The sequence below is a fragment of the Bactrocera latifrons genome, unplaced genomic scaffold (assembly GCF_001853355.1).
Source record: "Bactrocera latifrons isolate USDA-ARS-PBARC rearing strain unplaced genomic scaffold, ASM185335v1 scaffold_13, whole genome shotgun sequence".
Classification (NCBI taxonomy): domain Eukaryota; kingdom Metazoa; phylum Arthropoda; class Insecta; order Diptera; family Tephritidae; genus Bactrocera; species Bactrocera latifrons.
Genome location: NW_017534741.1, coordinates 1786586 through 1810041, shown reverse-complemented (window position 1 = coordinate 1810041; position 23456 = coordinate 1786586). Strand labels below are relative to the sequence as shown.

Below are 23456 nucleotides of genomic sequence, written 5' to 3'. Positions count from 1 at the left end.
GAACTGAATATGTGGACCCAGTGAATATAGTTGTCTTTTTAACGAAAATAACTGTCAAAGTGTAGGATATATAATTGAAATTCAAAAAAAAAAAAAAAAAAAAAAAAATACTTTTCTGATAGAAGATTGCCTGTGTGTTACAAATGGGTTGAATTGGGTCAATATTATACTTAGCCTCCATATATCTAAAATAAAGTTTTTCTAATTTCCGGGTACATTTATACGCAAATATCGGTCAATATGTGAATTAATAAAGTTGAGAGAGCTTGGTTTTCTAATAACGGTACAGCTTTGTGCTAAAAATGAATAAAACCGGGTAAAAACTCGTCCTACGGCCCTATAACTAATAAGCCTTATCAACCTAAAGGTATTGGTCCCTGGGATTAGTGCTTGCAAATTCTAAGGGTGTGAAACGTTCGGKTATATCCTTATTTGTTTTTTATTCTTATTAAATTTTGGAGATTTTAGAATTTYTTAAAGAACAATACGTAAAATGATCACAGCAAAGGAATTGTCTTGCGCTGATGCCGTCTGCTTCGCAGTGTCATTCATTCACTCTTGGCTCACATTGGCTCATATTTATTAGCTCAATATAGAAATATAGTTGTAAGTTGCAACTTCTGACACACGTTTTTGTCACGCCCCCATTTATGAAGAGCTCCCTTAGCCGGACGAAAACATTGCGCCGGTGGGTGCTCGGTTATGGTAATTTCACTGTATCATGGCATACAAACTAACCGTTCAAYATTAAGTTATTGTATGGAAACTTCTTGTGTTATGCGTGTATGTATGTATATGTTATGTATCTTATCTTCCTTCATACTTTTACCTTAAACTTTAACGATRAACAATTCACACAACAAAAACAATATAGTAAGGAGCTTAATTAATATCTAATAGTTGACATACAGTATTATTGAATTTAATTTGAAAGTAATTTCCTCACACTACGACACCGTTGAGCGTGTATCGTTTTCGTGGAATAAATCACAGTTGTGAAATTTGTGTACAACGAACGGCTGGCGAATAATTAGAAGCAGCCAGAAACGAATAARGAGTTGTAGTTTGTTTAATTTTAGAGTCAAAACGTATCCAATTTGTTTAATTAAAATCGAAATTTTAATATTTAGTGTTCATACGTCTTTTTGCTCATAATCAAATTTAACTGTTTGGCGATGTTGAATAATTTCGAAAGCATCACGCCAATAAATGATCTATTAAACAATACTACAACGCCTCAAACACAATCCGACTTCCATTGTTGTAATTGGTTTGGACTTTATCATTATCTGGTCGTGCTCTTTGTTCTTCTAGTGGGATTATGTATACTGTTCGTTAAGGTATTGTACTAAAAAAATTATAGTTATGATTGATTGTGTTATTAATGAAAAAATCCCTTTAACTTYATTGAAGATGATGATTAAAGCTCAGCGAAAAGCATATAGACTATTGCAACCAGGTAAATATGCATATTAGTTACTCAAATCGTTATTGTTTTACTTTGTTACACCTAGAAGGAAACGTCAGAGGCCCTRTATCTTGAGTTGAGTCGATTTAGCCATGCCGGTCTGATGGACAGTCTGTATATACGCGAACGAATTGAGATATCCACCAATTTTTTTTCACGTCGTTTTCTTACCAAAACGCTTCTTATACCGATATCACCAAAATGAATGATCGGAATCAAGTCCTTCTATGGAAAACTTTTTTATTAACAAGGCAGCTTTACTAAATTTAGCATGCCTTATTTCYGAAACCAACGGTACAACCTTCGAAGATATTGTCCAGATCAGATAGCATATAGTTGCCATATATACTGAACAATCGCAATCAAGAACTTGGATGGAAAACTTTTTTAATTGATTATTAGATAAGATAGGATTATCCTCCGTTATCCTCCCTGTGTATTTGTCCACCGCACCTCCAACCTACCCCACTTTCGAAGAGAAGAAAATACCGAATTTTATCATTTAGATAAGAAAACGGTTGCGGAATGTATCTGTAATATTAATATGAAATATCTGTCATCTTGAAAAATTCTGGTGGTCTGTGTAGCATATTTTAGTTGATAGTGCTGGCTTCTACAGTTATATCTTATATTTATGAAAATATTTATCCTTATAAGTAAAAAGTACATGCCAAGTTTTTGTCCGAGATAAACTGATAAGCTACTGAACAGATTTTAATAAAATTTTGTGCACTGTGTACATTTTGATCAGACTAAAAAGATAGGATAGTTCAAACAATATAATATTCTCCCGAAATATTGCACAGGACAATGCAAGTTTTGGACGGTAACGAAGAGCTGGTACTGTTTTACTCCTTTCTGGAAATTATATTTAGTCAACACAAAGTTCATCGGAAATACCATATGCTTGAAAGAAACAACTAGAATAGMGAATTTAATGGAGAAATGTTTCAAAGTCAAATAATGTCTATTATCGATTTAAATTTTAATCATTTCAAATTTAGACCTCACGTTCAAATCTTAATCCCTTGGATCCTTATACCCGCTATAACTTTTTCATCTTTGTAAGTAATATTCTATAGTTTATTATAGTAATATTTATTGTATGCCTTAGCCACGTGTCTGGATCCTTAGTATTACAGGAATATTATTATTTTTTATCTTATTTGCATTTAAAATAAGAAAACACATTAATTTCGGTTTGCCCCGAAGCTTATACCTTTCACAACTTCAAATTTTTCTTACAAGAACTTGATTTGAATCGATGAATTTGTATATCAGCTAAATTTATGCAATTTCGTCGGGGATCTTGTCTTGTCTAAAGCAAAGACTTGAGTTTGATCGGTTTGCATGGCAACTATATGTTATAGAGGTCCGATATCGGCGGTTCCGAAAAGTAGCAGGTTCTTGGAGAGAAAAGGACGTGTGCAAATTTTCAGAAGTGTTATCTCAAAAACTCAGCGATATAAGCATGCAGACATGCAGACTGATATGGCGAAATCGGCTCAGCTCGTCATGCTTATTATGTATATACATACATACACATTTTATACGGTGCTCTGAGTGTTATAAACTTCGTGTCAAACTTAATATATCCTATTCAGGGTATAATAATAAATTTACAAATACGGAAAAACAAAAATTGCGTGCCATAATTGTTTAATCAGCACAAAATACTATTAAAAATAAATATTGGCTACTACAAATTGAAACAAGTGTCAAAGTACCTAAAAATACATGTAAGCAAGTTTATAACGGTATCTTATCAAGTCATTTGTCATTATTTCAACGGAGAAAATCCTATTCCTTAGATAAAAYTCGCAAATATTTCCCGAAATTTATCGAAAACGACATGAATTACCGTTTGCGTTTACAAATACATACAAACATAGTGTAGTCCATGATTATTAAGGGCAAGTGAAAAAATCCAAACTTATGTGGCAATTTCGAAAGAACTCAAACGTTAGTTGAACATTAACTTTGGATCGTAGCGTTTGTATCCTTCGAAATAGTCCGCAATGTCGGCAAACATTACCACGCTCGGTACAACGGTCGGTACAACGGTCAGTACAACAGTCAATACAACAGTCAGTCCAACAGTCAGTACAACGGTACCGTGTTGCGAAATTCAATTTCCCACCGACYCGACCATTATTACCTATGGCAATATTTGGGAATGGGATGAATTATTTTATTTATATGTAATCGTTTTCCTTCTGTTTACCATTGGAGTAATTTATGTACGTAAATATATAAAAATGTATGTTTTATGGTATACGGGGTTTGTCCGGAAAGTCATAGGACTGATCTTCTTCCGTCGCGTTCCTAGCTAACGAACGAGTGGCAGGTCAGTCCGCACAAACATTTTSGCGCGACGTGTTTCCATGAGTTGTGCAAGCCGAAAATGCAGCGTTCATTATATCAGAGGTACGTGATTAAATTCTGTGCCTAATTCGGTAAATCTGCGACAGAGAAGTGGTATGTTTCGGTGGCACCATGCCTTTTTGGAGGGCCGGGGAGAGGTCGCTGAAAGTGAAAACGATGCGATTGTCTTTTTTGACATCAAAGGCATCGTCCACCATGAATTTGTTCTAGCTGGACAAACCGTCAACGCCAAGTTTAACGTGGAGGTCCTCAAGAGACTCAACTAAGGGTCMATTGGRTCCGAGAAGACATATCAGTCGATTGGAAGTTGCACCATGACAACGTTCCGGCTACACCGCCTTTGTTGAGAACAACTATCTAACTAAGGACGGCGTTCAAACGCCTCCGCAGCCGCCCTACAGTCCAGATGTTGCACCCTCGATTCATTTAGACACGACAGAGGGTATCCAAGCAACATGCACCTCGGCTCTCAAGGCTATTCCGGAGAATGCCTTCCCTGACGCCTTCAATGCTTGGAAATCGCGCTGGCAGCGTTGCATCGATGCAGAAGGAGCCTATTTTTGAAAGCTTTTAGAGAATTGTTACGATAGGTTCAATAATTTCTTTTAAATCGACTCAGTCCTATTACTTTCCGAACAAATCGTATATTGTGTGGATTACCTTGAACTGTGCTAATTCCATTTTACTTTTCTTATCACGCATATGCATACCGTTATACCAAGAAGGGTACCCGTCTACGTGCGAAACGTTTTGCGGAACAAAAGCAAAGAGGTAACTGACCATATCCCGTTAAGGGATGTTATGTAGAGATTTAAAGATTTTTTTATTTTTATTTTTGACTTATGTACATACTTTTGTAATAGTATACATATATCTGTGGAAATAGCAAAATGTGTCTTATATTTTTAATTTATTCTCCAAAATCTATGTCGTCCCTCTCTTGGCCCCAATACACTTATACCATGGTACCGTCGTTTTTGTAATCTTCAAAATAGTTGTTAAAGTCAATTTCCGGAATAGCTTTAAATGCGCGTAGCAATTCACGTTTAATGTCTTCAATTATCTCAAAACGATAACCTCGGTGCAGTCGTCTCAGTTTGCTGAATAGCCAGAAGTCTAAATCATTTTCCAATATATAATTCAATAATCAATCAGTGTATCTGGATATTCTTCGAAATGACCCGTCTATCTGTGAGAKACATTATTAGAATTCCGAGGAAAAGTTTCTGTGATAATAATATGCCCTTGTGTCCAAAATGGGTTAAATTGGATCAATACTTCATTTAGCACCCATATATGTATGTATGTACCTAATATCAAAATTTTCGAGCTTCCCGTTGACTTTATGTCTTATATATCGGACAAAGTAGTTTAATATACAGTTTTGTCAACACCTTTGATTAAGTATTTTGTSGGCTTTGTTCCTTGCAAGTTGTTATAGTACAAAATGCTCGGTTAGACTTGAACTTAGCCCTTCGAGCCGCCACGGGCTCGAATAAACTCCAGCACCGTTTTTGYTGCAGCAATTGGGGTCATATGTTAGCAATAACTTCTCGAATATTCTCTTCCAAGTAATAAGTGATTTCATCATCTCAGTTTTACCTATGTAGTTAAAAAAATTCAGATAAACCGACAAAAAGTAGTCATGCAGTGGGGCCGTATAAGTCTCCTTCAATAAATTTATTGTTTCAATTGTTGGTTGGCGACCAAACGTCGTCGCCAACAACATTCTCCGATTCAAGCACCAAAACCTCATTAATCATGGCTCTATTTTTGAAATGTCAATGATTCCCTACAACAGTGACTTTTTGAGGATAACTCCTCAACAATGGCATATTATTATCATCTTTGAAAATGTAAGAATTATTTTATTAACGAACCCTTTCATCCAAACGTGAGTTTCAACGCTGAATAAATTGTTTTGAAAATCGGGTTCGGTGGTCGAGCTTGATGGTCCTTCGACTTACACGAGTTGGGTTTTTGTAAGCCCGTAAACCAAACCCCTTTCTAAAAACCTTCTATAAAGTAGATGGGCACCGCTCCATCTCGGTACGCGAACCAAAACAAAATTTCGTTTATAAATTTGCACAATTTGCAAACATCGATCCGGAGTAAGTCTGCTAGTTAAGAAATGACAATAAATCAAGTCTAAAAGTCTACAAATACATCTTCTCGATTGTCTCCTAATTCTTTYTAAGTACTATCCTTACTAAATTCGAAGTCAATTCGTCGGAACAGTGCAATGTGYCTGAAAATTTTTAAATCCTATCAAAAGTGCCATCTAATGCTGGACTGTAGACTGCATAACTGAAAAATTCAATAATCCCCCCAACAGTGTGTATTTACATCTAACTTAAGGTGATAAYATGAAGAATCAGCATAAATTGAACTAACGTATCACAGAATTACACTGCTAATACTTCTTGATCTCTTGAGATGATTCATCATCATAATAACTTTTTTCAAGCGATCACATTTCTACACTTTTCTCGTAACTAGTTTATCACGCATTAGATTGGTGATTATCACAACTTATGTTAGCAGCCTTAATGGTAGCAAGTGAAAGTGTGAATATATTCGGGCTGGAAGTCATTAGGAATATACAAGTACAGGTATAAATTAAAGATCCTAAACTAGATTTATTTTTGCTACAGTACGGATTCGGCGGAAGAATGGTCCATATTACAAAGTGCASTAAAGCAAATAGCTGGGAATTGTTTAACGTTGTCAAAGAAGTTTTATTTGAGTCTAGGATAAACGCAGAATATTTTCCAAGTATCAGTAACATTTGGTGAGAAATCTCATAGTATTTGTAACCCTAAAACTTGTTTTATCAAAAAGTATTGAGGTTCGAAAATACCTCCCTTCCGCCTTTTTGTCTTTTGAATTTYGCTAATATGTATAAAGCGCTACAATACATCTTTGAAAGGTCTTGACATAACCTACATGAATGATTAGTTTGGATATTGCGTTCAAGAGCTATAGACGTGTAAACATGGAGTTCACTAACGCCGAAAGGCAAATCCGCTAAAGGGGGTATAATGATGTTGCCGTCTAGATGGAAACAGATTATCGAACGAAACGGCGCATATTTCCGATTGCTGTAACACTTTTCATAAAGCATTGAATAAAGAGCAAAAAAGCGGAAGGGATATATTTAATATCATCACCAATTTAGATATTTGACAACCTAATAAATTGGTAATGATATCTCCCTTCCGCTTTTTTATCTTTATAAAAATTGTACACTTTAAGTTTAATGGTTTTGGTGAGGTAATTACTTACTCACTTAACAGCAATATACTTATCCTATCAGCATCTACCCGATTTTGCGTCATCACGAGCCTCCACTATTAAGCCACTCCCGCTGGTCTACAGTTGACCAGTAGAAGATGGATGAGTTAGTTACCTAGGGTTTCAGGTATCCTACGTATTTTAAATGTGTTTGGTGATTATAGTTGTTTCCAAGTTGAGTCTATTTAGCCATTTCTATCCATCGCACATATTCAAAGAATAAGTCTAGATATTTTATTTGTTGCCATATTGTCTTTACTTGTTTGTTGAATTGAGCGCTTGCTATTATCGGATGATTTATTTAGCTCCCACAGCTTTTTATTTTCATATGCCAGAAGGTCAATTGGTGCTTGGAACAGGGCACTGTTCGGTAGGCTGATGCAACTCTGAGGGACATTTCGTGTTTTAGCATAGCGTTGTAGCTGATGTTCCACAAGTCTGGGCCTAGAATGGATCCTTGTGTTTTCTGTTACTAAGGTTCTCTGCACTGGTAGTCGGAGATTTTAAAGCTTTTTTTCGAGAATGTCGATCATATCCAYCTTTCTAGCGCTGTTGAAGGCGTTTCGGACATCTACAGTCTCCAGTAACACCTTTTTTTTATTTATGCCCTCTCCGCTACACTTTCAATGCCGCATTTTTTACCTCCTAGAGTTAATCAACAGGATCTATGGCCGTGTTTTTTTGGAAAGGGTTATCCAGCTTTATTGATAGCCGCTTCGTGTCTGGGTTTCAGTAGCCTTCCMTWGARCTTTCCCGCTGTGTCAAGCATGCATAGTRGACGGTATGTTGATAGCATGTTGGGATCTCCTTTTTCCCTAGGGTCTGTTCTGGATCACTAACCCTTTTTTCGTGTGTGGAGAAGACTGCGTTTAGGATGTGATCGATTTTGGCAACGGTTAARTCAAGCGTCTTTGCTCGAGCAGCGAGTTTCTTCATTACTACTTCATACTTACACTTTCCAGTTTTTGTATGGAAAAACTTTTTTGTAAGAGTTATCATCACGAAATTGGCATGAATATTTAAGGCGACGCTTCAATTTCAAGCATATTGTTCAGATCATATCACTATAGCTATCATATAAGTTCACCGCCCAAAATAAAATTTTTGTAATSAATACTTGATCGTTTGCAAAGTTTTATGCCTTCGATGCAATCGAAGTTCTCGTTTCTTGTTGTTTTGCTTTCTTACGAGCTTAAAGAGCATCCAGCGATTAAATTTCCCTCTACCGACCATTCATAAATGATCCGCACCAACAATTTTATATTCACTTCCCACACATTCTTGAAAACTTTACCACCAACATAACGGCGAACTATTATGAACCATATCCACAAGGATATTAAGCAAATATTTGTAATGAAAACAATTTCAAACCAAGTGCGTTTACTCGCTTATTTATCAATATAGAAATTCATAMATTTTATTGTTGTTATAATTTATTATATTACTCGCTGGATGTTAGCTTATGTAATAACTTAAATTGTTTTGTACGCTGCAGTTACCTTGTCGTTTAGTTGCAAAAAGTTTCACATCGAAAAATGGCTATTTTTAAGTTAAAAAATAAATAAACACAATCCATACATACATATGTACACGCATACAACCATAATTTACTTATACATATATAAACTTTAAAAGCAATTACGAAAAAACTTGAAATATTTGATCTTCATGATCATGCTAAGCCATAGTTACTTAGTTACCCGTAACTCTATAAAATCTGTTTTAATGCCGCCAAGAAACCGAAATTCACGATACCTAAATACACATAGTAKATGTTTAATTTGAATATCTCCCATTTYTCACGCACCGCCAACCGCAGAGCGGTCCAGCGCGCTGTGTTAAACGACCGCTGCTCGTTGAACGTCGAATGTACACAGCATTTGGACATTACCCAGAAGGCGGTCATGCGGTTTTGCGTGCGAAGCGTAGCCTCAATGCCGCGTATCAGGTCGTTGGTTTTCAGTATGAGCAACATYTGACGATCGACTTGCTCCAGCACATCGGAAATATGCGGTAATACGAGTGAGGTATTGTTTTGTAGCGTGGCTTTCTGTRTGATAACGAAATTATAGAAATTATYATATGTTTAAAGAAAGCTTASTCAGTACTGTAACTACCAACCTCTTCTTTGGAGTATTTGACTTTGTTGATGCCCTGAATAAGCGTCTCCCAAGGACGACCCGTTACCATACACGCAAACAATCCATACAAGTCACCTTTGATGCCCAAATTCTGACTATGTACACGCATCGCCTTGCGATCCACATTCAGAATGCTAAGCCACARTTTGGAGTACTCATAACGAAATCTGTCCGTTAGATTCGCATAGAGCCCATGATCTAATAATACGATTTCTACTTGTCCATTTCGATTTTTATGCACCAATATATTGCCTGGATGTGGATCACTGTGCACGAAACCTGTTGTGAATATCATCTCCGAATAAAGTTGGCCGATTTTATTGGACACAGTGAATGGATCGATTTTATGCTTTTTAATATAATCGAGATCGTTGACTTGTCCGCCTTCGAGATACTCCATGACTAGTATACGCGGTGTGCTTAGTTCCCAGTAAATTTTCGGTACGCGCAACCATGCATATTTCTGGAATTGTTTGGCAACTTTTTCAGCATTTTTGCCCTCATTTAGGAAATCCAATTCGATAGGCAGATTCTTTTTGGACTCATCGACCAACCATTGAACCTTAAAGTCGGGAAAAACTAACRCCATAAGTTTCACTAAAACCTCCATTGTTTTCATGTCCACACGTGAGTTACCCTTCACATAAGGATGTTGTACTTTGACAGCGACCACCTCGCCCGTCTTTAATGTCGCTTTGTGAACTTGCGCTAGTGAGGCGGTACCAAGCGGTGTCGGCTCGAATGTCGCAAATATGTCCTCGGGGTTACGTTTCAAATCCTGCCGTATGACCTTATACAGATCTTCGACGGGGTTTTGTGGCGCATTCGAGTGTAGTATCTTCATGGTTTGCACAAATTCTTTGGGTAATAAGTACTCTAGTGCACCAATATGTTGACCGGTCTTTATGTAAACACCCTTATTGACGCAGATGAGATCGAGCAGCTTTTCTGCGGCTATCTTATGTACACGACTCTTTTCCGCTTTGTATTCGGGCGTACTTTTGTCCCACTCCCGATAGTAGAGTTCACGTTTGTATGTGAGCGCCACATCGAAAACGGTGATTGCCGAACGGCTGAGACGCACAATACCCAACGAATTGACATCATAGTCGTTGGTGTGTAGGCTGAGACCGGTGCTGACGATGCCGGCGCCAATGATGCTGTACGAAAGGACACGTCGGAACATTTATGGCACACTGTTGACYCGTTTCTGTGTACTCAGCTGGCAAAAAGCAACAGATTTGTAGCGTACGAGGGAAGATAAGTGAGGAAGCTGTAAATACAAAGAAGATAAGCAATGTGATGTGTTCAGCAAATATTGCGTAGAGGGTAAATGGGGTGCGAGTGGGCACACATAGAGGATTGTGATGTGATTTTAATAAGGTGTTGTGACAGGGCATTAAATATGCTAAAAATACGTTCTCCACCGACATTCGTAGAATTTTATATTTTCATGTATGAGTGAAAATTTTTAGCTTAACTAATCTAATTTCTACCGACAATTAACTGTTTATAAAAAGTAGATGGAGTGACTTTGAGGTTAAGTTAAACCTTATAAATTGGTTAAACATATTATCCTCCACAAATACTAAAAACAATACAGGAAAAATAATTTACGTGCTATCTCAGGTCGTGGAAGGTAGGGGAGGGTGGTGTTGAAAATTTTAAGGGAACTGTTTATCTCGACTTCCAGCAAAACTTCGACTTCTATAGTTGGCAATGTTGTTTTTAATAAAAAAATGAATACATTTTTTATCTGAGATGAATATACATATCTCAAAAGTTATGTGAAAAATTGAAATATCTAATATTTATGGTTCTTTTTATTTTTATCTTAAAGAAAACATTTTTTTCACCAAAATTAGGAGAAACTTATGCACCAATTTTTAGTTTWAAATATTATGGAGGAAACCTTATTTCGATTTAAAATCGAAAATCGAAATACCTAATTTTAATCAAAAATTCTTAAGCAAAAATTTGTGATTTTTTAAAAATCGAAATACCTAATTTTAATCAAAAATTCTTAAGCAAAAATTTGTGATTTTTTAAAAAAGTCAGTAGATTTTATTTTTGTCGAATACTCTACTTTCATAGGGAAGAAAAAAATATTTGAGTGGGTATATTACTATGATAAGTTTGCGCGGAAAATGGTAAAAACGATCTGCGGTCCTTCTCGGYCTTCTTCAGGATCTAAAAATTGTTACAAATACCGAGTATTTATCATATGTTTTTAATAACTAATTACTCATATGCTCTGAGTAATATTTGATTTCGTCTGTACCATGCTCTCGCCCTCGCTATTTTTCACTCAAATTTTTTGAAATAAYCTTAAATGCCAACATTATTTTCTTTCATCTTCGAAATGGTATGACCAAATTTTGGATCGGACAACATTTTTAGATTGCTTTGTGCGCGTAACTCGAATAACTTTCTTTATAAATAATTATGTTTTGAATTGAAAGACGCAAATTTGCAAATCTTGTGATTTAATGTCACTTTAATCAATCATCATTACTACTTTGAGTATTTGYCATGCGTTATCAGGCAAGTCTGGTCTGATAAGAAACTGAACGGCAAAAAACGRAGAATACAGTACATTACAATCGCACAAGCATTGGCGTTAAAAAATATGTATGTATGTATTTGCTTGCACGAATGTGTTTGTATATATTTAGGCGCCGTGCCAAACAGCTGATCACGCATTACACAAAAAGAAAATAAAAAATAGATCTTCATGCAGCGCTCATGAGGAACGCAAAAAGTAACTGCAGAGAATGGTGTACACTGTCTCACGGCTGATTGTTTGTTTTTTCGTGACTTTCACTCCACCAATGCCAAGCCACAATGCCATGGCAGTAAAAACAATAACAACCAGCAGCAATATCGCTTAACGTTCAATAACTACGGCATGGTAGTGCCAGTAGCAGTAGTGTGCGTTGCTGAGGCAATGTGACGTGGTTACATAAACAATAAATAATTTAGATTGCGTTTTCTAAATAACACAAACCTACGAGTACGCGCGCACAAAAACATACATACACACATGCGTTAGGTGTAAGCGGTGCGAATTTCACTTACATAGTATTATGTAGTCTTGCCAATTTTTGTGAAATCGTTAGAATCTATCAATTGCAACACAAGAACCGTGGCAGTGAAGCGCCGTTAAATAAATGAATGAGCACSCCGCTTAATGCTACAACTCCGTCGTTTGCATGACTTTTGACACTGATTTAATTCATTGCGTTTATTGGTGACGACGWTGGCAGAATAACGATGACGACAACAGCATCGACTTTGACCTTATCACAGCCATACAACACATGCGCTTACCGTGAGGAACAACACTCGACTGACTGCCTCGTAATGCTTATGCGTTTGGCTCTCGTTGAGAGATTGGACGTCGCACCTCCCAGCGTGAGTTTTTCTATGCTCACACTCCCGTCTGCATATTTATTGTCTTTTTTATTATTTTTTTTCACTCATACATTTCTATGTATTATTTGAATACCTTTGCGCTCGTCAGTTATTTATACCCTGAACAGGTTTAAGGTTGCCACAAAGTTTGTAGCAGCCAAAAGGAAAATTCGGTGGATAAACATATATGTATATAAATGATCAGGAGTCGGAATTAATTGCTTGTATGGAAGACTTTTTTATTTGATGAGATATCTTTCCAAAGTTTGCCATGGATTATTGTTCAAGGTAAAGATACAATCTCGGCTATAAGCGCGTAAGCGGTGTCTGCGTCAATAAAGAAACGACTCAATCTCCGAAGAATTGTAGTGGTCGAGTCTATACAGCATTTAACTCCCATATAAACTGACGGATCACAGTTTTTGTATTTGTGAAGGGTATTATAGCTTCGATGTAGCCGAAGTTAACGTTGTTTTCTTCTTTTTTTTTTTTGTTAAGGAAGTTCAACAGGTACTGAACCACATGAATTTTAATGCGCGGGTTATTTGGGTTAAATGAAAACAAACACATTTCCATTAAATAGCGTAGCTGTGTGTTTTTAACTGTCATTAGTGAGTCATACCCAAAAGCACGAGTAGTTTTTCACAAATGAAGTCGTTTTGTCTTTGCGCCGAAATGTAGACAACATTTTGCCATTTTGATCTTTGGAGCGGTATACGTTAGTCACACCACTGGTGTTTATTGATCGGCTCTTATTGAAGTCCCACYTTGCAAAAGCTTAATCTTATAAGAMATTTAAGAACACAGTTAAATATATGCAATATTTATCTCATTCTAATGTACATTTCAATTTTTTATTACTTTGCAACGCAGCTCGTCTACGTGCCCAASGCAGTGGTAATCCATGCAGCCCACCGGCCAACGGAGACTGCGCAGGAAACGCAGCGCCCAGAAGCGACAATCCGCCAACATACGAGTCCGCTATGGCAAATTACCTCGACGCAAAGCAACAGTTGCGTCAGATGGAGGAAGGTGCCTTAGCTGGTGCTAATGCCATGACTGCTTCCACAACGACAATCGAAACGTGTGTCTCTGATATTGGCCAAAGTCAAACCGACTTGACGCACAACGCAAACGATCCCGCACTCACAGGCAGAGTTGTGCTCAACAYAGCCAGCGAAACACCAAAGCCGCTACAGTGATAAAAATTATATACGTACATACATACTATGGGATCACTAACGGTATGATTGTACAATTCTACTGAATAAGGAGTTATTACACAAGTTATCCACCACTAACAATTCATACATACATACTATATACTGTACTCTGTATCAAATATATATATATATACATAAACATATGCGATGCGATACTGCTTTCATTTTTTGTTGTCAAAAATCATAAATTTTTTTCCGTACCCTTTATGTAAAATAGAATTTTAAAAATCGGCGACATACATACATATCAGTAATTACGGTAATTTAATACTTGGTCCATATAATATGCCAAAACCAAAGAGCACTAAGCAATTCAAAGACAACAGCAAAGAAACAACACAACGAAAAGGCAATAAAAAACCACATCGTAAAAACGAAGAAGACTGTATTCTTATTGAACCATACATAGAAGTTGTCGAACTAATCGAGAACCACAATCAGGTAACAGAATCGAAGGAACTGCTAAAAGCTACCAAGAAGCAAAGCGATGACACAAAGCCAACATTACCGAAAGAGGTCAACAAAAAGTCAACAGGGTCACTGAAAAGTAGTCGAAAAGGGGATGTGAAGAGGCGGCGTTCTTTACGCTTATTGTCTATGAAAGCAGATAAATGATTCTTTTATTTCATTTTTTATTAATAAAATTAATATCAATTATAAATATAAATAATAAATGAAGTATTCAAATCAAGGCTTGTATCCATTTTTTTTTTGTTTTCTCTTTACAAACTGCAAGTTAATACACGTAAATATAAAAAGGAGATGTTTAATATATACAAAAAGCGGACTTGGCCGCAATTGAAAAAATATATAGATATAGAAATATGTRAGTAATAATCTCTCTAAGACTAAAGTACAAAATTACACACTTAAAAGTATTTGGTTTACGTTCTATTCAAAATGGTTTGCAATGAGGGCCCCCACTTGCCGTACGGATCTTTGGCTACCATAAATAAGTCATTGCACCAGGTAAAGCCGATAACGCGATTCTCAATCAGTTTTTTAAATGCGGCATTTTCGTTTATGAGATCTCGGTAGTTGTCGTTGGAGACAATWGCTGCATCCATTTCAGCAGCCAGCTGCAAGACAAAACTGGAAGCGGGAGAAATTGGCTATTTCATTTGCTTGTCATCGCTACTTTCTGTACTTACCGATCGTCATAACTAACGGTGAATTTTCCCGGTAAATTTTTACATGGTGTAACCACAATTTTGCCCATTCTGTGCAATTCGAACATGGCGGCGGAGTCGGAACATTTATGCATACGAAATTGCGGCACAACCGCCTTGACTTCATGACCCATTTTTTCAAAGTAATCAATACAAATTTTCAAACCCTTCACTGAAAATTCTCTGTTAAGAGCGTGGCTGCAATGGAGGTTTCAAATGGATTTTTGTATTTTTATTAGTTAAAAAAGTAATTATATGTATAAGTCGTTCGTAAAAATTTGGTATTAAAAATGTTTTAGGAGACAATGATAAGTAATGCTGCATTCAGGGGCTGTCATTTTGGCAATCTAACTCCGTTTGGAGTGGTAAGTAGCTGGTTAAAATTAAAAAGAAAAACCTCGAAGCAACATTTTATATAAAACAAGAATAAAAATGTTAACCGCGGTTGCTCCGRAGCTATAACACTCTTCAGAATTACAAAAGATTGCAAACAAGAAGTCTATCGATCGTTGGTTGTTGTTGTTGAAACGGATACGAAATCCCCGTTAGGATGGTAAGGATTAAATAAGTTGCCACCAATGTCATCCAATGGTATACCCAGAAAACGTGTTGTTTCCACGGGATCACATCAAAGCGAGAGGAATTTGAGTTGAGTGGGGTTAGTTGAGCATGCAAAGGTGTGGCCAGTGTCATGCGGAAACTCAGTGCGCGCAGGACATATATTAGATACGTCGGGGTCTATTCTGCATAAATATGAGTTCAACTTGCTACATTACCCAGAACGAAGCTGTGCAAGGGTCACTATCGTTTCTCGCGGCAACTCGAGCTTTTCGTCTGTAATGGGTGGTGGTTTGACTCCAAGTACGCTATTCACTGAGAAGAAACCGGTTTAGGTGTTAATGGCTCCACTGTGAAWGGCGGTCAGTGCAACTTAGTTGCGTCCGAAGTCAGGTCGGCGTATTGTTTTATGTCGTCGACGCAGTTGAGGAAGGACGTCTTAATGCTCCTTGGAGCATTCCCATATCATTTTGCATTTATATACTATATTATATTTATTTGAGCCAAATGTAATATACCCTGTTTAGGGTATAACCGTTAGGCTCAACGCTATCATATAAAGAACCACAAAGCTTTCAGAAAATTATTTTTCTGACAAACTTATTACCATTAAATAAAGTCACTTTCCAAAGTCATAATTTTAAATCAATAAACTAAAAATAGTTTATAAATACATTGTTGAATATGTAATATGTTTGATAAAAATTCATGAATGATAGAAACTTACTTAAATGCAACATTACAGCCATCGATGAGTATTAAGCGTTTCGGGGATTGTTGCTCTGCCGCTTTTGAATCACCAGCATTTGGATTGTATGTGTTGTTATTGTACGCCAGCAATGCCTTTTTCTCGCTGGTTGTAAAGAGGCCACTATTCACAGCCGCTCTTCTCGGCGTGCGTGGCGGACTCACTGGAACTACAATAGGCTGCAAAATTATGATAAACAAATATTAATATGCAAAATTCAAAATAAGTGCTGGTGTATAAATGTGTGCACTGATTTCACTTACATTTGGCACATCTTTACTACTGAGCGGCACAAAATCTAATGCAGACGAGGAGCTATTTGATTTTCGGGTGGTTTCGCTGATGAAAATCACGGAATCGTCCATCCCCACATCTTGATTTTTGCTATTTACTGCATTTGAGGCAGGTCTTAGCGTGGAATCATTGACGGTGTCATCCAGAACTATGACATCTTTCGATGTAACAGTGTGATTTTTCTTTTTATTTCTTCTACGGTTTCTCGAGGTCGACTTTGGATTCCYAAGTACTTTCGACGGTTGCGTATAATTCGAGAAAGTGTCCTCCGATCTAATACWGTCTAGCGTMTTAATTCTAGAGACATCTTCGTAGAACATGGTAGTTAAATCAGTGAAATCTTCTAAGCTCCTTTGTGAAGAACTTCGTGCTGCTGCGCCACCGCAAGGCGTTGAAGTGAGTAATTTGCCGGCGTCCTGAGTGCCACGCCCATTAATGCGGTATATTATGGAAACATAGCCGGAAGAATTGTTATTTTTTACTTTCGAACGCGATGTGTTGGGCAGATCATCATCAATGATGATTTGTTCGATTTGTGGCTCAACACATATGCAGTCATCCTCATTATCCGTGGACGTGTTCGCAGCTAAATTGACATTATTARCCTCGTCATCCGAGATTAATTCGCCTTCTTCCAGACTTAAATTGTGCAAGTTGGGCGTTGGAGCGGCGCATTTATTAGCCATATTCAGTTTCGTTCTCAAACTACGCTGTAATTTTGATTTGTTTTGATTTTGTAACTGACGTCGTCTGATGGTACGCAGAAGCTTTTTGGTAACTCTCTGGCTGGCACTCGTTACATCTCTGCTTGTTGTGCTTCGGTTCAGTCGCTTATTTCGTAACTGTAAACGGCGCTTCTGTGTATTAAAAAAAAWGTACAATTTATTAGAAAAATATTTCCTGTTTTATATGTACCGTATTATCGCGAAATTTGTTGAAGCTACCGCTTTTACGTTTAGTGCTAGTTGTGGGCGTCTCGTCTGCTTGCGTCTTTGGAAATGCATGAACATAGAAAATTAACAAAAAATAAATAAAAAGATCAGTTGCCAAATTTGCCATTTGAAATAATTACATTTTTGTGCACTGGAATTATTAATAATTTGAACTTACCTGCAAAAACAACRAGCTAACTTTTGTAATGCCAAATGAATTCGAATTTTCTACTAAATGTCTTCGCCAAAATTCGGCGTGTGGCGTATCGAATAAACAACTGGTATAATCACCTAAAGACTATTACTCTCTTTTTTTGAATTCTACTTCTTGATTTTGTTATAGCCTGCACGGCGTATATTAAGTTTGTCACGAAGTTTGTAACACACAGAAGGACGCAACGGTAGAAAATCCGAAGAAAGAACTGAGTGATCAAAGTCCACTATATGTATGGAAAACTTTTACATTTGACAAGCTATTTTCAAGAAATTCAGCATATATTATTGTATATAATTATATTTAAATGTTCAGTACAAACCACTATAGCACATAGCTGCCATAGAAACTGGACGATCAAAATCAAGATATACCCATATACCTGTGAAGGGTATTCTAGCTACCGTATTTTCTCGTTGTTATTGTCATATGCAATTACTTTGATAATAAAAGAGAACTCAATCCAGTGACCTTGAATATATTATACCAGTTTTATGGCTTACTACTTAGCTTGTTGTTTCTTATACTTACCTGCGTGGTTTCCATCGGTGTAGTTACATTATTATATGCGTGTTCTTTGATAGAATAATGCAAGTTCCAAAATTATGAGCGMAGGCAAAAATAAAATGCATAGAAAACATTATACATCTCTTTTACCTTTACTCATATATTTCAAGTTTCTTGTTTTACTCTATCTAAARAACAGACTGTTAATTTAATAAAACACATTGCTGCTTCACTARTTTATTTTCATTTATTTTACATACAATAAATACAGAGAAAATAGACAACATTAGAATTTCATAAATATTTCATTTGTGCATTTGCGGTGCAGCGGTTGTTTGTTGAATACTAAGCCAGATTATACATGCTAGGTGGGTTTAATATTTTCTCTTAACTTTTTCAATTTGACACCGTTGAGATTTGCCTGCGTTTAATAATACAACAACATTTTAACAACACATACGAAATTTATTATGTCCGCGAATGCAACCTAACTACTAGCTAAGTATATATGTATGTATCTGAAATATAATATGTACGTGTAAGTACTGTTTGGAATTCTCAAGTTAACTTTCATTTGATTGAGTTGCATCTTCTAAAATTTTTTGATTTTAGCTATACATATTTTTCTTTTAGTATCTGTTTAATATATCGTGTAATAATAAGGTCAACGCGTTTACATATTTCTAATTTCGAAATTCATCAAATATTACGTACAGATCTGAAAGTCGAATTTCCGGAAATTAAATCAATAAAACCGACAATTTTATAAACGATTATACTTTAAGAGTGCTTATTTCCTCTTTCATATTAGCACGAGCTGCAGCTTCAAAACGAGTTTGAAAWTCCGTTGTTGAAAAAATATTTGGTATGCTTAGTAATGTTTGCAGCACCTAAATGCCAAAATTAGAAAATGACGCTACAATTACATTGTTTTAGGATTATATTTAAGTTACCTTCAAACGCATATTTTTATAATCCACGTCGCTCATATGCTCATATTCCATACGCAGTAATTGGCAGTAACGTTTATAGTTCTCACCACTGGCACTACGAATTTAAAAAAAAAAAAAATGTCTATGTATTTGAAACACGTTTTAATCTATAATTAGTTAATATCATTATATTTACGCTAATATGACCAAATCCAAATCCTGCAGAATGTTAGCGTCGTCTTCAAAGGTGGTTTCTAGTTCATTTTCCACAGATTTATCGCCCAAAAGTTTTAATATTGAGTTTTTGGACTCTTGCTAAAAGAAAGRAAAATAACTGCTACCGTTTACAAATATACTAGCTGAATACTTACATCATCCAATGATGCATCGCAACAAAATTCTTCAAATGCTGCACAATTTTCTTTAGCACAAGGCTGAATGCCATCATAAGAATAGTATTGGAAAAATGCGGCCAAAACCAAAGYAGGCTTACAATGCAGCAAGTGTTCGTGTTTATGCTGCATCATTTCATTCCAATTATGATAGTAACGTTTCGAATGSCTTTCATTAAGTCGCTGATATATGCGTGTGTACCAGCTTTTGGCCACATCCTCAGGGACAGCGAAGTGAATGCACACTTTATGCCACAATTCTTCCATTTACTCTTATTTAAGTTCACACAGTTTTAATAATTTTGTATAAAGATTTGTTTAATTTAACAAGAATACACTAACAAAAGCGAAATGAATACTTAATATACGCGGAAGACAATTTTCCTTGACGCTAATATTGATGATTCAACCAGAGTAAACGATTTTTTCAGTCTTACTTTTGACAATTCATACTTGTAGGTTTGGGCAGGCTGGCTAAAAGGGTGGTGAATTTCGAACAGGATGGGCTTTTTAGCCGTTATAATATGTATATGTATTATCTAACAGGTGTCTTAAAATAAATTATTAAGYAAAAATCCAAAGTTTGGATTGTTCTACGATTCTTACAAAAGCTATCAAGATTATCAAACCTAACACTAACAAGAATCATTAAATAGGCATAAAATAAARAGTAAATCATAACAGATAAAGGCACAAATTAAATATAAGTTGGCAATTCTGGGTAAACCCTGTAACCACTGAAGGACATATAGGAACCACACTTTTGTGACTATTTTAACTACGCACGCGCTGATATTGTCAATGCAAATAGTTCATAATACCAGAAAGAAATAAAGTTATGTTTTGAAATATTACAGGAACAGCTCAGCTATGGTTATAACTATATTGTACCTCACTTACCATTGCACTAACTATTTGTGGGTTACTTGGACCACTGTCTTTTGACTCTGATTGTCTGTTGTTCAATTTTTGTGCTAATATTTTTTGAGCTGATAGTTTTTCGTTTGCTGASAATCGCTGGAACTTTTTGCGCGCTTTTCCTCTATTTCGTTTACGCTTCAGTTTGGTCAAAAAGGTTGCATTGGGATCGTTAGCTGTGGCAACAGTAGCAGCAATGCTTTTATTATTATTACGTTTGGAGCCCCTTCGCCTAATCCATTTTTGTTTTTGCTTACGACCAATCCGCATTGTAGCATTACGGGTAAAAAATAACTTAGACAAAAATAGTTTATTATGTAAATAGAAAGAAAAAATATTACGTTTCAAACTGCTACGAACGAAATGTGATTGAATTCATAAAATAAACAGCTGATAAAAGCAACTTAACTTTCGGTATCATTCACAATAATACAYCGCAAAAATCGGTTAGATTCAGGCTTTTCAAAATTAAATATTTATAAATAAAAATCAGTTTTGGAAACAGTAAGCAGAGTTACTGTTATAATTTAAAAAAAAAAAACATAAATTTATAAATGATAATGATTACAATAGAAGCAAATAAGGTGCATCCAAACTGTTTCACACTAAAAAGTATGTACTAATTAAACACGGCTCGATGCGTCTTTGTTYCAAATGTAATGAAAAACAAAGTTCCTTAACTTTGTAAGTCTAGCAATATGTAGGCTTATTTTAATAGTTTTCATTGTACATATATTATGTAAGCTATAATTGAATATAAATTTTCGAATTTTTTCATTTATCTTAATAAATGTTTGAGGAAAATTTGTGGTTCATACAATTTATATTTGTATTGTCCTAATTGGTTTAGTWTGGCAACACTACTTCCAATCAGAATTACCTTTAGGCAACTGCGAAAACCAACAACAAGTATATAAACAGCACAAGATAACAAAAATCTTATCGAAAATATCACGTTCATAAGGCAAGGTGCGGATTAATATTAGCGAATTAGTTCCTAATTAAGAGAATTTAAATACATATATTATTTGGACTTAATTAAATAATTTAATTTTTGTTCTACGTAGTAAAGAGCTTTGTAAAAACCTTTAGAAGTATGAAATTATAATTAATTATATTCAACTAAGGCAAGGTTCCTCTATTGCAGACTCTTCAGAACAATTGCAACAAGTGCTCGACATACGTAGACATTCATAAGAATAGCTCTTCCAACTGAAAATTAAGTGTAAAGGGCTTCCGGAGAAAGTTTCATCACGGACRTGTTTGATCTCTTAGATTATTTCGACATTGAAGAAATGGATTTCTGGGCGCTTTTGACAATTGTCGTATTGACGATATTTATTATGAGCTGTTGTGGATACTGTTGTTCCTCAAAGCAGCGTGGAACCGTATTGGCAAGTAAGTACCTGGAATACCGGCAAGTTGAGTCATAATACATRTATGTAAAGTAATTCGGGGAATTTGTACGTTAATGTATAATTAGTATAATTTGAACGCACATTTGTACCTTTATTTTTGCTGATTTGACAGTTGCAAATTGTTCTCTTATCACATACTTTGCACATAATTTGTTTATTTTTTCCATGATCAGCGTCTTACGGTAGTAACATTTTGAATGTGTATATATTGTATATACAGTGAATCAAAAAAGTTTTGGCACAGGTTTGTCTTTGCTGAAAAGTGTATTTAAAATTGAAATTACAATATTTTTTAGTCAACATTTCGATGCACTTAAGTAACTTAAGTACTAAGGTTATGTTGCGCCTTAAAAAAAAAAAAAAAAAAACTTTGATCCAAAATGGAACGTAACGCTATACACAAAGCTGGTTTTAATGGGCGAGTTGCACGACTTAAGCCATTAATACGAATAAAAAATAARAAACTGAATTTCGCCAAACTTAATGTTAATCAACCGGAATCTTTCTGGAAGAAAGTAATATTTAGTGACGAATCGAAATTTAGTATGTTTGGTTCCGATCGTGCGCAAAAAAATKTCCGAAAATTAAACAAAAAGCTCCAGGAAAATAATATAATTAAGACTGTGAAACATGTCGGCGGGGTGGGAAGGCATGTTTATTGATGATAATCATATTTCAAAATTTTAAAGAAAAATTCGTCGAAGTTTAGAAAAAGTTATTCAGGCTAAAGAAGTTTAATGAAATATTATAATAAAAAAAGGGATTTAAAACAAATGTTTCCCTATGTACGTGTGCTTAAACTTTTTTATGTAGAATCTTTAATATTTTTATTATAAATTCATTATCTTAAAAATATGTAAAATATGAAATGATTATTATTACTTTCGTAAACTTAAAGAGAATCCTGTAATTTTTGGATAAACATTTATGTTTACAGTGTGCCTAAACTTTTTTGATCCACTGTAGGTATACCCATATCTGCATAGGTATGTATATGCTTTAATCTTTTGAATTATTATTATTATTTTTTTTTTTTGTTATGACTCATATTGAACATTTCACCATCTGTATTAGAACTTTAAATGCGTTAAGTGCTGAAATAAACATAATTTTGTTAACATATTGAATTTCATCATAGGGTAAACAAGTAAGAAAATGCAAATGTTTATGTTCGAAATGTTGCATATTTCAGCTCTACTCMTTAGGTARAATTTATYAATTCTTGAATTTKTCATGCCAATCTGATGTATTATCSCAATTGTTAAATTCATTATTATTTGTTAATCAATTGCTGTACTTTTTTGTTTTGAGGCCGCCCATAAAGCATAATTGCCAAAGTTTGGTGGTTAATAAAATATGTTTTTGGTTATGACAACGATTCCGAATATTTGCACYTCAGGCAATGTAATTGGTAGTTAACCTTCCTATACCCGCGTCTGTGAGACC

General features: G+C 35.5%; 5 protein-coding genes across 9 annotated transcripts in view; 2 read left to right on the top strand and 3 right to left on the bottom strand.

Annotated features, from left to right (window-relative positions):
- The window catches only part of LOC108978972, a 19064-nt gene extending 4993 nt beyond the window's left edge, over positions 1-14071 (top strand). For 2 of the 3 annotated variants that reach the window (XM_018949500.1, XM_018949499.1), the window contains one exon: positions 13579-14071. In XM_018949500.1, the coding sequence (XP_018805045.1) occupies positions 13579-13907 (329 nt within the window). In that variant the 3' untranslated portion in view covers positions 13908-14071. Of the gene's footprint in view, positions 1-3420; positions 3709-4578; positions 4625-13578 lie in introns of those variants that run through there. The other variant, XM_018949498.1, reaches the window with a different exon arrangement.
- On the bottom strand, positions 8542-13541 carry LOC108978971 (uncharacterized aarF domain-containing protein kinase 1). 2 transcript variants are annotated; one of them, XM_018949495.1, is made up of 3 exons: positions 12370-13541; positions 9272-10564; positions 8542-9200 (listed from the first exon to the last, which is right to left on the bottom strand). In XM_018949495.1, the coding sequence occupies exons 2-3, from the start codon at positions 10475-10477 to the stop codon at positions 8859-8861; spliced, it is 1548 nt and encodes a 515-aa protein (XP_018805040.1). In that variant the 5' UTR covers positions 10478-10564; positions 12370-13541; the 3' UTR covers positions 8542-8858. The 2 variants fall into 2 exon arrangements, with proteins under 2 accessions (XP_018805040.1, XP_018805041.1); XM_018949496.1 differs by having other exon boundaries at positions 12622-13541.
- A 472-nt stretch (positions 14072-14543) lies between the features above and the next one.
- LOC108978969 (NEDD4-binding protein 1) lies at positions 14544-20974 on the bottom strand. The gene is made up of 6 exons (XM_018949493.1): positions 20575-20974; positions 17613-17687; positions 16667-17554; positions 16383-16582; positions 15080-15295; positions 14544-15020 (listed from the first exon to the last, which is right to left on the bottom strand). Exons 1-6 carry the CDS (start codon positions 20860-20862, stop codon positions 14813-14815), a joined length of 1875 nt encoding a protein of 624 aa, XP_018805038.1. The 5' UTR covers positions 20863-20974; the 3' UTR covers positions 14544-14812.
- LOC108978970 lies at positions 18572-20567 on the bottom strand. Its single transcript, XM_018949494.1, has 5 exons — positions 19654-20567; positions 19479-19597; positions 19304-19397; positions 19130-19240; positions 18572-19068 (listed from the first exon to the last, which is right to left on the bottom strand). Exons 1-5 carry the CDS (start codon positions 19939-19941, stop codon positions 19057-19059), a joined length of 624 nt encoding a protein of 207 aa, XP_018805039.1. The 5' UTR covers positions 19942-20567; the 3' UTR covers positions 18572-19056.
- Positions 20975-21455: 481 nt separating the features above from the next.
- The window catches only part of LOC108979002 (extensin), a 22942-nt gene continuing 20941 nt past the window's right edge, over positions 21456-23456 (top strand). Inside the window, exons 1-2 of one of the 2 annotated variants that reach the window (XM_018949551.1) lie at positions 21456-21561; positions 21740-21990. In XM_018949551.1, the coding sequence (XP_018805096.1) occupies positions 21888-21990 (103 nt within the window). In that variant the 5' untranslated portion in view covers positions 21456-21561; positions 21740-21887. Of the gene's footprint in view, positions 21562-21585; positions 21687-21739; positions 21991-23456 lie in introns of those variants that run through there. The other variant, XM_018949552.1, reaches the window with a different exon arrangement.